The 15,098-nt window shown below is 42.1% G+C and overlaps 1 protein-coding gene across 1 annotated transcript in view; it reads right to left on the reverse strand.

Annotated features, from left to right (window-relative positions):
- LOC121615876 (transmembrane protein 163-like) overlaps window positions 1-15,098 on the reverse strand; it is a 54,744-nt gene that overhangs the window by 1,298 nt on the left and 38,348 nt on the right. Inside the window, exons 3-7 of the mRNA XM_041950362.1 lie at window positions 12,531-12,574; window positions 11,401-11,492; window positions 8,299-8,395; window positions 2,921-3,032; window positions 202-343 (exon numbers count right to left, since the gene is read on the reverse strand). Coding sequence (XP_041806296.1) covers window positions 202-343; window positions 2,921-3,032; window positions 8,299-8,395; window positions 11,401-11,492; window positions 12,531-12,574 — 487 coding nt within the window. The remainder of the gene's footprint in view (window positions 1-201; window positions 344-2,920; window positions 3,033-8,298; window positions 8,396-11,400; window positions 11,493-12,530; window positions 12,575-15,098) is intronic.

The raw sequence follows: 15,098 nt of genomic DNA on the forward strand, positions 1-15,098 counted from the left end.
CTGTGGAGACAGAAACAAGCTCACTTTAAAGTATGGAAATGTGCACAAATTACAGCTTCTGCAAGGAGCCTCAAGCCAGTACAGAGCTGTCAGTGGACAAGAATCTGGCATTAATAGAATATAAACAGTGCCTGAGTGAATCAAATAGAAATGATGAAATAATTCAGATCAGTAGGTCAAAGGGATTGATTTATGTCTTACTTGACGCCGTATGCCAAAATGATGAGTCCAATGAGGACTCCGATGGTGCCATCCAGAAACCAGACATCAGTGTGGTGCTTGAAGACCTCGGCGCTGATCAGAATGGAAAACCCCATAACAGCACCGACCAGAGAGTTGAACCCTGAAAAACACAAACGTGGGGAAAATATCACAGCTGTTTCCGGGTTGTATGTCTGAGTAATGGAGCAGTTTCAGTTGCCCAGAATAAAATACGCTTTCCAAATCCTGGTAATGATCAGAGGATTTATGCAGGTATTATCACAAGTGCAGCACAGATTTGAACATAAACAGCAATCTGTTTATTTGAGGACGAGGTCTATGTTGTTGAAGGAGGAGTTTGATATCTTGGTTAATTCACCTTCTTGCTGAGACTTATTTAGAACATTGATACCACTCTCAAGTCATCACAAACCTACTTTTTGCACTACTCTGTTATTTTTGTTAATATATAAGCATCATGGCTAATGTCCATTACATCTGTGTAAATATCTTGTGCAATGCTGCTTTTTTTTACCGTGCTAATATTTTTCTCACTATGTTGTATATTTTCTACATTGCAATAGAACAAAACACTGTATTTTATTATATTTATTATATCTTACTCATGTGCAACTGAAAATTTTCCAGTGAGAAACTGCGCCATCCTTCAATATTATTTTTATACTCTTTTTGTATTATAAAATCTATTTGTTCTTTTCTATGTCTCCCTTTTATTCTTACTGTCTGTCTCAACTTAATTTCCCCAGTGTGGGATCGATAAAGTTTAATCTTATCTTATCTTATGTCTGTACAGTAAATGTGAAGCTACAGATAGCAGCTTAGCTCGCAGCAAAATTCACCTACCAGCATCTCTGAAGCTCACTGATTAACACAGTTTAATCTGCAGAAAAATGACAAGTTGTGTTTTTGCGGGGGTTTATGTCCTGGACTACTTCTTGGCTGATTGCAGTGATTTTCTGGAGTTCTGCCGTCACCATGAGTTGGCCTAGCGTCCAGCTTTAGAGGTGGTGATGGACAGTTTTTTCCTTACCTTTGGACAGAGCCAAACTAGCTGTTTCCATCTGTTTTCAGCCTTTATGCTAAGCTAAGCTGCCCGGCTGCTGCCTGTATTGGCTCATATTTACCATGCAGACATGAGACTGGTATTGATCCGCTCATGGAGCTCTTGCCAAGAAAGCCAATCTTTGTATTTCCAAAAATATGGGAATCCTTTACACAGACTTTCATCACTAGGGCGGCACGTGAGTGGTTTCGAGAGCATCAGATATAAATTGCTTTAGTCCACATCGACTGCGTTTGAGTTGCCCTGTATAGCAGCTGATGTTTTTTTATAATTACATTTCTCCTTGTGTGAAAGCTGGCGCAGTGGGTTATTGTCTAGCCTGCAGTAAGTGTATAGTCTTGTGGGAAATAAATCCAGGCTCTGAGAACAGCAACCTCAGGTTTATTGGATTGATGCCCTGTGCATTCTGAGACCTGGGGATAGCAGTGTGTGTGTGTGTGTGTGTGTGTGTGTGTGTGTGTGTGTGCTGTGCTTGTGTTCACATGTGCTTGTGTCTATGAGCAGCCAATGGGTCATAACCTGTTAGTTCTCTTAGCCCTGTAATGCGAGCAACTTTCTCCCACACAGAAACACACCCACACCCCTTCTCACACACATATACACACACACACACACACATATATATATACACACACACACATGCACTGGACTGCGGTTTTTGGTTTTAATGCTTTGGTTTCTGTTTCTTTATCGTCGTCACTCTTGTTATGTGTTTGGGGGGTTACTGTGCCCTGACCTGACCTGAACCATGACCTTTCACACTTGGTTCAGACTTTAGAAAGGTATTTCAGTAATTCAGTTTTCTGCTACTGTAGACTTTTACTTCACTGCATTTCAGAGGGAAATATTGTTAACTCTGCCACATGTATTTGAGTTAGACTTCTAAAACCTAAAATAAGCATATAAAATAGGATTTATTGTTAAAGAGTAAATTAAACTACCCACCAGCATAGGAAATAATACAGTTAGCTCACTCTGGACTGGCTGAAACACTCAAAGCCTCATACAACTACATGCAAAAACCCAGTAAAAACATATACTCATAAAACTTTAATTAAATTGTACTTGCTGATGATGCTTATGTACTTTTACACTAGTTAGTGTGTTAGTTTTACGTCACACAAAGGAAACAAATATATCTCCCACCATTGCTTACAAGTATTATTCCACCTCTTTAAATAAATAAATAAATAAATAAATCAGACGTTAGTTGTTTTTAACATTTAATAATTTATGTCATTATACTCTTGTATGAAATTAAATGCACATGATTTCAATTACATTTTAGTGTATTTTCTTTCTTTTTTTTCCCTGTTGAGCACCATCTAGTTGTGTATTTTTACATTCAGTATCATTCAACAATACCTCTCTTCAGTTGGTGCAAAAATAAAAAATAAATAAAGGCCAAATCCCTAAAAACGAGCACAGCTACTGTAAGTCAGTCAGCTCTGGAACGGTTCTGGTTGAACTACTTGTCATTTGAGAGTCAGATGCTGTTTCCTGTTGCCATTCTGCAGCCATTTGTAGGCTTTGTAAAGCTTAATGAATGTGAGCCTTGTAACATCCCCAAAAGTGATGGAAAACAGGACAGTGTGTGTGTGTGTGTGTGTGTGTGTGTGTGTGTGTTTGCCCTACCGTCAGTGATAAGTGCCCGGCTAGTCAGCACTCTTCCCAGCATGAACTTGGCCACAGCCAGCAGAGCACATGTGAGCCCGCTCACTATGGACACACTGAAGAGGAAGTCGTCCTAAACAAAGACAGGAAAGAGGAGAGCTTTCTTTGAAACCGTGTGTGTTGGATGGCATAAGAAGAGGAAAAGAGGAGGAAAGCAGAGGGGAAAGCTACACCCAGACTCTCTAAAAGCACCAACATCATCCGTCAGACAGAGTGACCCACAAAGCTTTTGTCGGCTCGAGCATTAATAAAACATGCGCGCGCTTGACTCGGTGCGTCAACCCAAGGTCGTACAGATGACGCCGCTAAGTGATGTGAGGGTTTGGTGTTTTCAACTTAAGTCTCAAACAGACTCAGCTAAAACCAGCGCCTGACCTCAGAGTGTCTCTCTACCAGATTTAATTGGCCCAACAGGGGAGAGAGTCAGAGACAAGGAGGAGAGAGAGAGAAAGCCGACCCCACTGTTCTTCTCATACCCCTTTCTTCAACAGGGAGGGGGTTGTTTATAACATAAACCAGCATACGGAGCAGTGGTGGTGAAGCATGTGCAATACTAGGACCTGAAATCCAATGCAGCTGAATGGAATTCAGCCATCATTAATCTTAATTTGTACACCAGCCCTCTTCCTTTCCTCCTGAGACACGTCAAAACGTCTTCCATAAAAAAAGTATGGTGGCCCTGAGAGCTCAATGCCCTGCAACTTCAGAAAAAAAAACATGCAAATAAATAAATACAAGCATAAGTATTGAAGTGTTGTTGTCAAAACGCTCACACTGTCATGAATTTGGACTTTTTTTTTGATTAAATCAATTAAAGCAATAACAGTTTACATCCTGGAGTTTTGTCACGTCGGTGGCATAAAAAAAAATTCTTCTTCTCTTTCAGTATCCCCGTTGCGAAAAGTTGTAATTTTAGCCTAACCTGCCAGTATCCTGTCACATTGCTGCCAATAGTGAAGCTGTAGACGTGAATCACCAACATCAGACCTAATAACAGTGTGTATTTATTAAAGATGCTACAAACTCATGGTCTTGCAACACAGGTGTTTTCACTGAATTTGCCTGATTAGGGTGTATAAACACTGCCTGACATCTAATTTTGCTGCAGCTGTCGGGCTTGGCGAAGTTACACCTCGTCATTCTCATTGGTTTGTGAAGCTTCGGTGACTTCGTGTAAATCCAGCCAAGTTAAACCGGAGAAAGCGGGACAGAGTCGGCACACGGAGGCATTTTGACAGGACAGGGCAGGAAAGTCACAGGTGGGCATAATTAAATTAAAGATGGCTGATTTCCATTTGGCTGCTTCAGGTTCAGGGTCTGGGTGTTCTGCAAGCTGGCTCACTGTTGTACTATGATGTCACTTCATGTCATTTCATGTAAGAAATAACACATTATGGACACCATATAAGAAATAGAAGTGATTTCAGACACAGCCTGACTGCATTTCTCTGTCTGTGGCACACACACGCACACACACATCACACATGCTGCTAAACCTTTCAAGTTTGAGCTCTTGGTTGCTGGTCAGCTAATAGCTCATTAATCCCTTGTTTTACTCGCATTTACTTGAATTAGACGGAGGAGTTTGTGCTGGATTAGTGGCCTGCTGAGATCTATTTCAGAAAGCTGTAGTGCATCATTTTGCATTTAATTTCACATGCACACACATCCTGTATTGGCTGCCTGCTGTTTGCGTTCAGAAGGTTATCTCTCAGTTGTCAACAGTATTCTCTCTACTTTACAGTGTTACTATACTATTATGTAACACCCTGTTGCCTCTGTGTTGCTGTGTACTGTATGTTTTCAATGAGCTGAAAGAGGCAGGAAAGGTCAGTTCTGTACAGTCGGTTCCTCATTTAAACAATTAGACGTTATTCATTGAGGAAGACTCACCGAGATCACCACATGCATGTGTTTTATTTATGTATTTGTTGCATCAGTGTGTGTTGCCGTCTCTCCATCCAGCGCAGAGGCAGGGAGAGCCAATCTCAGCTCTCTGTGTTTAATCAGGCACTAGACACAGACAGCCTGCCATGAGACCAGCAACCCGGGACGTGATGCGAATCAGGATTCCTGATTTCCTTCAGCCTTTGTCCACTCCGTGTGATTTTATAGCCCCATACTTCACGGCAGCAACATTTTACAGTGTTCTTGCTGTTTATCTTCTCATGTACAGGAAAGCGGGAACCAAAGTTGAGCTGATGACACCATCAACTCGTGAGACATCACACCCAGACTGCAGAGTCTGCCTTCCCTCTAAAACTTTCAATGTTCTTCCTTTTTTTCATAATTTCTCTCTGGCTCTTTCAGTCACACACGCTGTCCTGCAGACACATACAAGCCGAGCACATAAACAGATCACTGCCGCTATGCTGAATCACCCCTGACTGCTCTTTGATGAAAAAATTCAGTGAACGGGCCTGTTTCTGCCAAGAAGAAAAGCCAAAAGGTGGATACGGAGATAGAGAGGCAATGAATGGACAAAAACACGAGCAAGAACAACAAAAGCAGCGAAGACAGACGTGGTAATGAAGGGAGGCAGACTGGGTGAGCTGGTAAGGAGACGTTAGCGAGAGAGAGAGAGACTGGGTGTAATGATGAAAGAGGGGCAATGAAAGTGATGGGATGTGGAGGGTACAGAGAGAGAAAGAGGCAAAAGATAATGAATGAGGTATTGAAGGAAGAAAGTAGAGAGAGGCTGGAAAAATGAGACATATCTATAACATGTATGTATATAGGTATGTGTTATGTTTCTATACCCAAAACATCCATTTTATTCAAAAATAAAGAACTAAAGCTTGGTAAGACAGAGAGCGCCTGAGCCCAGACTGAAGGTACAAAGGGAGCGAGATGGTGAAGAAAAGAGGGAGAATGTCAAAGAGGAAGACGGTGGTAATAGGCTCTCACTGGTGTCAGGATGCTCCTCTGAGACCTAACACCCACAGTTTCTATTAACATAATGGCACTGGAGCATCAAACAGAGTCTGCAGACGAGCTGCTGCCCTCAACCTGCTTCTCCACTGGCCTCGGTCTCGTTTTGATTTGTGGTCAAAGGGGCTTCAGTCGCTCAATTTTCACACCATCAAACATGCACTTAAAATAATCAGGAAGACACCCGACAAGTGCAGATACTTAATATCCATTCTCACATCAGAATTCCTTCAATCTCCTTATATCCACATGCACGTCACCGCTCTCCTTTTTCCTGCCTTCTCCTCACTTTACTTATATCTGCGCTTAATCTTCTGTTTCCCACTTTGTTTAATTTACTGTTAAGACTCTTTGGGAACATTTGGGGAAGAAATGCATTCAACACATCTGTTAGGTCTCAAGAATATATAGACAATGCACTTTTGTTTGTTTACAAGAAAAATCCACAGGGCACCTTTACGATACACCTCCTGGTTTTGTTAGAGGGCCCAATAGGACCTCTGAGTCTCACATTTCCTCTCAGCTCACGCTTGAATTTTAAAACAGCATCGAGCTGTGTTGAGTTTAAAAATATCAGATATCAAGATATTTTGGGATTTGGGAGCGTTGCTGTGCACCTTAAACCTTTGAAAGTACATAATAGGAGGCTTAAAGAGGAAGTATGTGCTTTTGGAGGCTATCAATCTGGCTTACCTCTCTGTCCTGGTTTGACTGGATAATGAAATGGACAGATGGCGAGGGTTAAATCATTTACAAACCAAATAAGAGGTTTCAGAGCTGGAAAGGATGCGATGGGCGCTCCCCAAACAGTGTGATGATGGAAGAGTTGGGCCGTGCCCCAGCAACAGAAAGATGAGACTATTCTGGGACCTTATTCATAGTCTTTACACCTCCAGAGAGAGGTAGGAGGGGGTGGGGAGTGATGTTGACATTAAAAAGAAAGTGTGTGTTTGTGTGTGTGTGTGCATGTCTGTTTCGAAGAGAAAGAAAGGAACAAAAGTCAGGTGGAGGGAGACAAAACCTCTGACGTCAGAAGAGCCACAGCAGAGGGCTATAAAAAGACACCTTGCTCGCAACGATGAATGGTGTGCGTGCGTGCGTGTGCATTGCTCTCTGTGTAGCTGTACTCTATGTGTGTGCGGACTCTGGGCTCTTGTACATTTTCATTCATTGAGCCAGCTTGTATGTGGCCGCTCACACACATGCATCTGTGTTTGCCACTTTTCTTTTCTTTTCATGGAATACTGCAGAAAATCACAGAGGTTCAAGCAGCTGCACTGTCGTGGCATCGGCAACCAGGTCTCAACCTTGAGTTAAACCGCACTTAAAGAAATATACAAGCACTGCAGGCCAAATGCAAATGTTACCCCTGCAATGCAATGCCATAAAGCATGAAAATCATTATAACCAGCACACAGTTACACAGTTACAGTCTGATATCAGTTTAAGCACTTTAATGTACCACTTTAAAGGGGCACACGACCAGTTTTGCACATGACATGCAGTTTGTTTGTCAAGAGGAGGACCACACAGTCGTGAGGTCTACACTAAGTCTGGAAAATAATCCCCATAATGTAATCGGAGTTGTCTTGGCTGGGGCTTGACACTTAGAAATTACAACAAAAATCCTGTGTTACAACCTCCAGGTGTGGAGTTTGAAGGAAGTTGGCATTTAGGAGGAAGAAGTGGGTATAATGAAAGGCACTATTGTATTATGGGAAGTGTAGTCCTGGTTGTTTGAAGCTTGACCCACACCAGGGGTCAAGCTTCAAACAACACCTGACAGACAGAATTTGAGAGTCTTTCTATGCAAAATGTGAATCCTAACTGTCAGACAGCAGTCCTCCCACTGCACACCAATGCCAAGAATCACCCACAAATCCACTCACTAAACAGAATGCTAATATAGGACAGTTTTGCAAAGTCTTGGGGGCTGTTTCTGACATTAATTCACCACATATGTATGCACCATTTTTTTAATAAACTTCTGCATAGTTTACCTTGAAAAGGACCAGCATCTACAGCATGGACACAACTCTCTGCTGACAATGTCACACTGCAATGGACCTCATTTTAAAGCTGTGATCATTGACACTACAGCTGTCAGTGATGACGCAAGCTGATTAATAATTGTGTTTGATTTCAATTTAGTGCTAACTGTTGAGAAAACAATTGAGTTTTTGTTATAATAGTGAATGAGTGATTTCAGACATGGATGATAATTCATTGCTATAATTTCAGTGCACAAATAGCGTGGTTAGGGTTCAGCAATAAAAAAAAACTCATGTTGGCACTGTATGTCTGCGTATGTCAGAGTGGGCTGGTTGTGTGTGTGTGTGTGTGTGTGTTTGTGTGTGTGTGTGTGCGTGTGCGCCTGTGTGTGTCCGTGTGCGTGTGTGTGGTCTTACCACTTCTGGGGGCACCCTGGTAGCCAGATCATGGATGGCTTTTCCAAGGATGCACAAGGAGGAGAGAACGAACACAATCCCGAGGACTACACATGCTCTGCAGACAGACAGACAGTCAGACAGACAGACAGTCAGACAGACAGACAGACAGACAGCAGAGAGTTAGGACTTAGCTTCATCGACTGTGATCTCTTTGATAAACCTGCCACACGTACAGTGGAGCCAAAGCAATAAACCACAGAAGCTGACACTTTATCCCAGCCTTTGTTTCTCTCTCTTGCATTTGAATCAGGATAGTTTATCATTTTCCTACAGCAGCGAGGACTCATCAAATGTTCAAAGTATCCTCACATAAACAGAATAAATGATACGGGCACTGGCCTTTGACTGTCTGGCAAACTCTGAAAGGTTTTAATCAACCTCTCTGAAATATTAAAGAAAAAAAAAAAATCAGCCATTAACAGCTCTTACCCACTGGCTTGAAATACAGCCAGTGCATCCACAGACCTTTGAAAATACATGTCAGTAACAATGTTGTCAGTGATATGGCAGTGATTCATCAGTTCCTTTCAGCTAGTATTGAAGTTATCTTTAGAGGCTAATGATAAAATTAGCCACATGGCACAGTGCATGATGTATACAGCAAAAGCAGCAGCAGCAGCCTGACTTCACTGATACTGTACACACAAATAATCTCAAAACCAAATTTCTCAAATGGCACAGTCGCAGTGTTCGGCTGCTGTCAGAAGACTGTTTGCAGTCTATTTGCGGCACTGTGTGCTGCAGGAATGAACGATTTCCAGACTTCCGTCAGAGAGCTCGAGGGTGGCACTTTGTGATGTTAGTTTATTAAAGAAATATCAGGCCTAATGAGGTGAAGGGTTTTTTTTGCCGCATATTAAAACTCCCTTGCTCTAGCAGCAATGGAACAAGATTATTTAATACCTCTCCATGGCTTGATTTACAGTCTCACTTCCTCTGACACATCTGCTGGGCCTGAATTACAATATCTGTGTCCCATCTATCTCGATACAGAGCGAAGACACAGTATCTGACAGGTGCAGTGAAGTGGTGTTTATCCTTTACTGATATGGATGGTGGCTGCTCGCAGTAAAAACTGCCACAATTTACTGAGAAGAGGCAACAAAGTCTGCATATTTTTGGAGAAATGCTGCTTTCCAAAAAAAATATTACTCACTGCACTTGGAAGTGCTAAAACATGCATGCATTAATAAGTGTAATGGATGGCTAGCTCGAATAGCTAGTAAATAAAAATGCAGCCTAAATACATATATAAGGGTCCTTAAGACAGTCTTTATACACTTTCACCACCCTAATACAAAATGGGTGTTAATATTTCTGTCTTTTTTTCTTCTGTATCTGTTCTTTCCGTCACATGTAGTGGAACCTGAATGTCCCACTGTGGCTCATTTCTAGTTTTATTATGTTTTTATACATATATTATAGTGGCAGTATTACACTGGAGTTTTGTCATCAAGTACTGCCCTTTAAACCAGTTTTCAAGTACTTTACTTGAGTGTTTGTATTTTATGCCACTTTAAACTTCTGTCTCACTACATTTATTTGACAGATACAGTTACTCGTTACTATACAGATGAAGATATTACATGAAAACATATGATTACTAAATTACTAGATTAGTTGTTGTCTTGGTACTTTTATTTAAGTAAAGGATGTGTGTGCTTCTTCCACTTCTCTGTGTGTGTGGTTACTGTGTGTATGTGTTTGACTGCATGCTAAGAATGTCTTAAAAAGTGTAGAAAAATCTGTTTTGTGTGCGTACGTACGATGTCGTAGATTGAGGTGTGTGTCTGTGTGTGTGTGCGCACATGAACGTATTATTGGACAGCAGAGTGGCAGCTCGGCCTTTCATCATCTGCGACACCTCAGAGCGAAGCAGAAGTGCTCTGTACGATGAACAAGGCTTTGTGCAACCTGACAGCCGCTTGATGAACTCAGCTGTGCTGCAGCAGGCTGAGATCTGATGGATTAACAGGCTCGAGTTTAGCGGTGATGTACGGTGACATACAGTAAGAGACCGTGTTCGATTAGGAACATGTTGTTCCACTCCCTCGCAAATGAAGAAACAGGCTCTCAAATGATCTCAGATTGTCTGTCCAGCTGAGTATGCACGGCATGACCGAACTATTAAAACCTGCCTTGAAAAATATGGAAACACAATGGAGCTGGAGCGTGGGCGAGCAGATACAGCGACGAAATGTTCCGACCTCGCAAAAACACAATGCATTGTGCTTTTTCCACCTTTTCTGTTTCTCAGCTCTCAGAATGAAGCTAAGTAGTTTGTTTCTCAAATGAATGTCGAGACTTTACACACACACACACATGCATGAAATGTCTGTATTATAAAGCAGAGTAATGAAGCCCAGGGGCAGTGGACGGTACCATAAATCCCGTGATAATGTGGACGTCACAGCCACCAGATCTCCACCTAACTGAACGCTCTTGGGAGATTTTGGACCAATTTGTTGGACAGAACTGTCCACTATCATCAAAACACCAAATGAGTGAATATGTTTGTCCAGTGGAGTTCAGAGACTTGGATAACCTACGTCCAGGAGCACTGAAGCTGCTGTGGAGGCTCCTGGTGGGCCAACACCTTACTAAGACATTTCATTTATTTTTTCTCCTCCTTTCTTCAGGTCATTTGGGGCTTCAGGTAGGCTGAGAATTGCCTTTTTCTCACGCTCAATATAATCTAAATAGACCAGTCCAGCCAAATGACCTTGCTTCAACAACTAAATGCTACCTTCAAATCAGTAAAAGGTTGTTGTGGGAGGGTATTTATCAGTGAAGCCAACCACTGAAACACCGATAACACTGTAAAAAAGATGTGTTAACACTAAACAGCATCAGAAAACATTGCAAAACCAGATCTAGTTGTTGAATTTGCATCTTTGGAAACACAAATTAAGATGAGGGGACAACAGAAACAAGAGGATGACTACTGCAGATTAATATATATGAGGAATTCAGAAGCTCTCTGGCTTTGATGCAGGTGGAAAAAAGTAACCCAAATTGCATCACGCCACATAAACACTCAGCACATTGTTTTGTACTCACATATACTCTCTGTGTGCAGAGTGCACCGCTGCTGCATTGCTGTAGCGCCAGAGGACAATGACTGATGACAGGACGTCCAGCGTGGCATCAAACTGCCGCAGAAACAGACACCGAGCAACAGAAGAGGAGAGGAGAGGGCCTTAAGTTACAAGTTATTACAGCTCGTTGTATTAAAATGGCTGCAACAGTCTAACAACAAAGAAGAGAAAGAGCGTCTTTCATGCAGCAGCTTGATAAGTTGTCAACATCTTACAAACCACACTCAAACCTGCTGAAAGTATCACTGAAAACAAGCAAAAGGAAAATAAAGAGCGCACTTGATATATTTGCTTGAATAAAACAGAATAAAGAGACACTTCATCTTATGGGTACTTATTCAGTTATCTAGCCCTTAAGACGTCTCCGTGGTTTTCTGTGGAGCGAAACATACCAGGAGCTGCTTGAAAATGCATCTCATGACCTCCAGACTGTTGATGTTTTATTGCCACAGGGGACTCAAGGTCATGAAGGCTAAAGAAAGTCTTATCTCCTCTGAGGCCGTAACATAAAATATGCTGTGATCATTATAATTTCATTTTCAAGTTACATAATGTACCTGTAGAAGCTAAATAGATAGCAGCTAAAGCTACTGATGATCAGCTGCTGTGATCTAACCCCTCTGAGTTCTATCAGCTTATTGTCTTCTTCCTGCTTTATTAAAAACGTCGCAGGCAGCCTTGCACTTGCTAATTAAAACCCAATCTTTAATAAAGAGATAGCTAGCACTGCAGATTATGGTTTATAATATTTTAATCACATTATGCTAATCGCATTTCCCTTCATTGGCCTGGAGTATGGATGATTTAATTTTCACTTCAGTCTCATTAAGTCTTTACACTCTCAATCACTTCCTCTAAATAATAAATAAGGAGCTTTATTTTGGTGAAAGGCAGCAAATGTGTTTACCCAACACGAAAAAAGCATTTTGACATTCAATCTGAGCTCCGTGCCCGGTCCCTCCTCTCTGCCCTGTTACCTTGGAGACAAAGCGACCAATAACACGCTGGTACCAGGAGTCATTAATAAATCACAGTTACCAAACTTATGACTAATTGATCAATTCAAATGGAGGAAAAAAAGGTGGAACTCACGGCAAATCCGAAGGCTGATGCGCTGTGTCTCATAAATGATACAGCTGTGGAGAGAGAGAGAGAGCAGCTGTCAGTTTTACGCCACAGTTATGTGGCACCAGTGATTTCTACAATACAAGACATTATATCAATAAATCCATTAATGATGCGTTCATGTGTTTATCTGCACACATAATGCATGAGGTGTAATTAGGATGATTGATCCGGTGTGCAGAAAGTTAATAATGCAAAATGAAGCATTACAAGATCATAAAGTGTTTCAGCTTCATTTTCAGTTCCGCTATTGTTACCGAATGAATACAGCAAGTTCCGCTTTGATCGATAGAATGACAATGTAGAACATGCATGAGAGAAAAAAGCATCAGCACCAGTGAGTACACAAAACAAGGTGTAGATAGATTTTAAGGTGCACAGCTGTTAAACTGGTGAAAATACCAAAAGCTGTGTGTCTGTTGGTGGGTAATTCAACGGCTCACCACAAAGAATACTGTATAAATAAAGTCTATAGTCATGTAAGTGTATGTGTTAATACACAAGTTCATTCTCTGTGTAGCTCTAGTTTGGCCTACACAGATCCGGGATTCCCACCGGGCGTGTAGTAAGTAAGTAGGTAAGTAAGTAGGCTTTGTAGTGAAATGTTTTCTCTTTTTGTCTGTTTTACTTGCATTTATTGTTGATGTACGATCGGGAGTTTGCACTGGGTCTTTTATTTTGAAAATTTACTGGATTCTGTACACCATTCCAGTGTCTGCCGTCTGCAGACTGATGCGTCATTCGTCTAAAATAGAAAAAAATAGTGAATTCTCCAAGGAGAAGAGCGTAGATACTGAAACGGAGACGCGACGTGCCTGGTGGATATACTCTCACTGGCTGGAATGGCTGCGATCAGCTCTGTCATGCACATCGCGGATGGAACAGGGACGTTACACACCTGGTGGAAATCAGGGGTAACTCCTGAGAGAATAAAAAAATGCTCAGCTGTTCTCAGTCTCAGTCGCTGATCCTGTATGTCTGCAGTTCGGGTTAATGTTAGGGTCCAGACAGAGTATCTCACCTAAACCCGCAGCATTTGTTAACAGGGGAGTCACCTGGAAATTCTGAAAGTTCGACACAATTAAATGTTGTTCTGCGACAAAAACATTCACGAACAACCTTCTGCAGCCTCGAGATGCACGAAGGTTTTCTGAATGGGACGGAAGCTATTGTACATTCACTGCTGTGCAGTCCTTGTATAGCGCACCTGTGCTATTCTGCCCTTCTGCCTGTCCTTGCATTACTTGCTCTCTGTCTCTCCCTCCCCCTGTGTTTTCAGGACAGACTCTCAGGGGACGGCGTATCGGCGGTTAAATCACCATGGCAACAGGAGATTTGAGGCCAAGCCGGGAGTCGGTTTGAACCACGGAGCTTTCATCTTCTTCCTCTCTTCAGTCTTAGTCCCTTCCCAATCTTTCCTCCTGCACAGCCTCTCTTCTCTGTCAGACTCTGATTGCCTTTGACACACCTTTCATTTCTTTACGTCTTCCCTCTCCTGGCTACACCGGCGTCTCTCGCCACATCTCTGAGTCACCGCCTTTTTGGCTGCTTTCATTCTGGGTTGAGCTCACAGCTCCACATGGCATGACGTTGCATTGGCACAAACAAATATTAAGTTAGACATAACTGTTCATGTCTTTTGATGCTTTCACTAATGAAAAAGGGTTTGGGCTACAGTAACATTTTAAGGGAAGCACAACAGAAGAAGAAGAAACAGGTGAACAGGAGCCAAAAAAAAGACAATGGAGAGAAGGTGAGAAGGAGGAATTAAAGGGAGTGGAGAGGAGAGGGCTGTCCCAGACAGACCGTTCATACAAGGCAGATGGTACCAGTCAGGCTGGGTGTGTAACACACGACCGCCCACACACACTCACACACATATGCTGTCCTTGTGTCTCGCTCTGTCTCGGAGACCCACGGCCTCCCTCTCTTTCCGCTTTCTTGATTGTCGTCTCTCTCACATACAGGATTCAGAGGGTGAGCTGAATCTCTGGAGCTCCACCAGGCCTCCGATCCATCTGGAGAGGCCAGAAACTGAGCCAGAACTGAGAGTGAGCCTGCTTTTCCACCATGAGTTCAAAAGCCGAATACTGGGTTATCAGACTGCTGGAGTCTTAAATGGTATTGTAAAAATGAATAATGAAGTTTACCTTAAGCATCTTAAAATCAGTTTCTGATTATTCTTCACAACAGCAGCTTCTCATTACGTGAGCACACAGCCCAGAATCAACAAACAATATTATATCTATGCCTACTTGTAGCACAAAAGAAAGATAATGTGGATATTTACAATTCTGATGCGAGCGAATCGCATTTGGTTAATCTGGTGGCTTGTTGGTGTGTAATCATATAACACTGGAAGCTCACTGACAAACCGGTAAACATGAATGTTTGGCACTTTGGTGTAAGTAGAGACTCTTAATTGAACACACCCTTTTATTTGCGTATTTACTGTTTACGAGTACGTGGACGACATCTTTCCTGAAAGATGCCTGTTCGTGTTGGCCTCCACTGCTCTTGAGATCTGTGGATGAC

Source organism: Chelmon rostratus, chromosome 13 (assembly GCF_017976325.1).
Source record: "Chelmon rostratus isolate fCheRos1 chromosome 13, fCheRos1.pri, whole genome shotgun sequence".
NCBI classification, from domain to species: domain Eukaryota; kingdom Metazoa; phylum Chordata; class Actinopteri; order Chaetodontiformes; family Chaetodontidae; genus Chelmon; species Chelmon rostratus.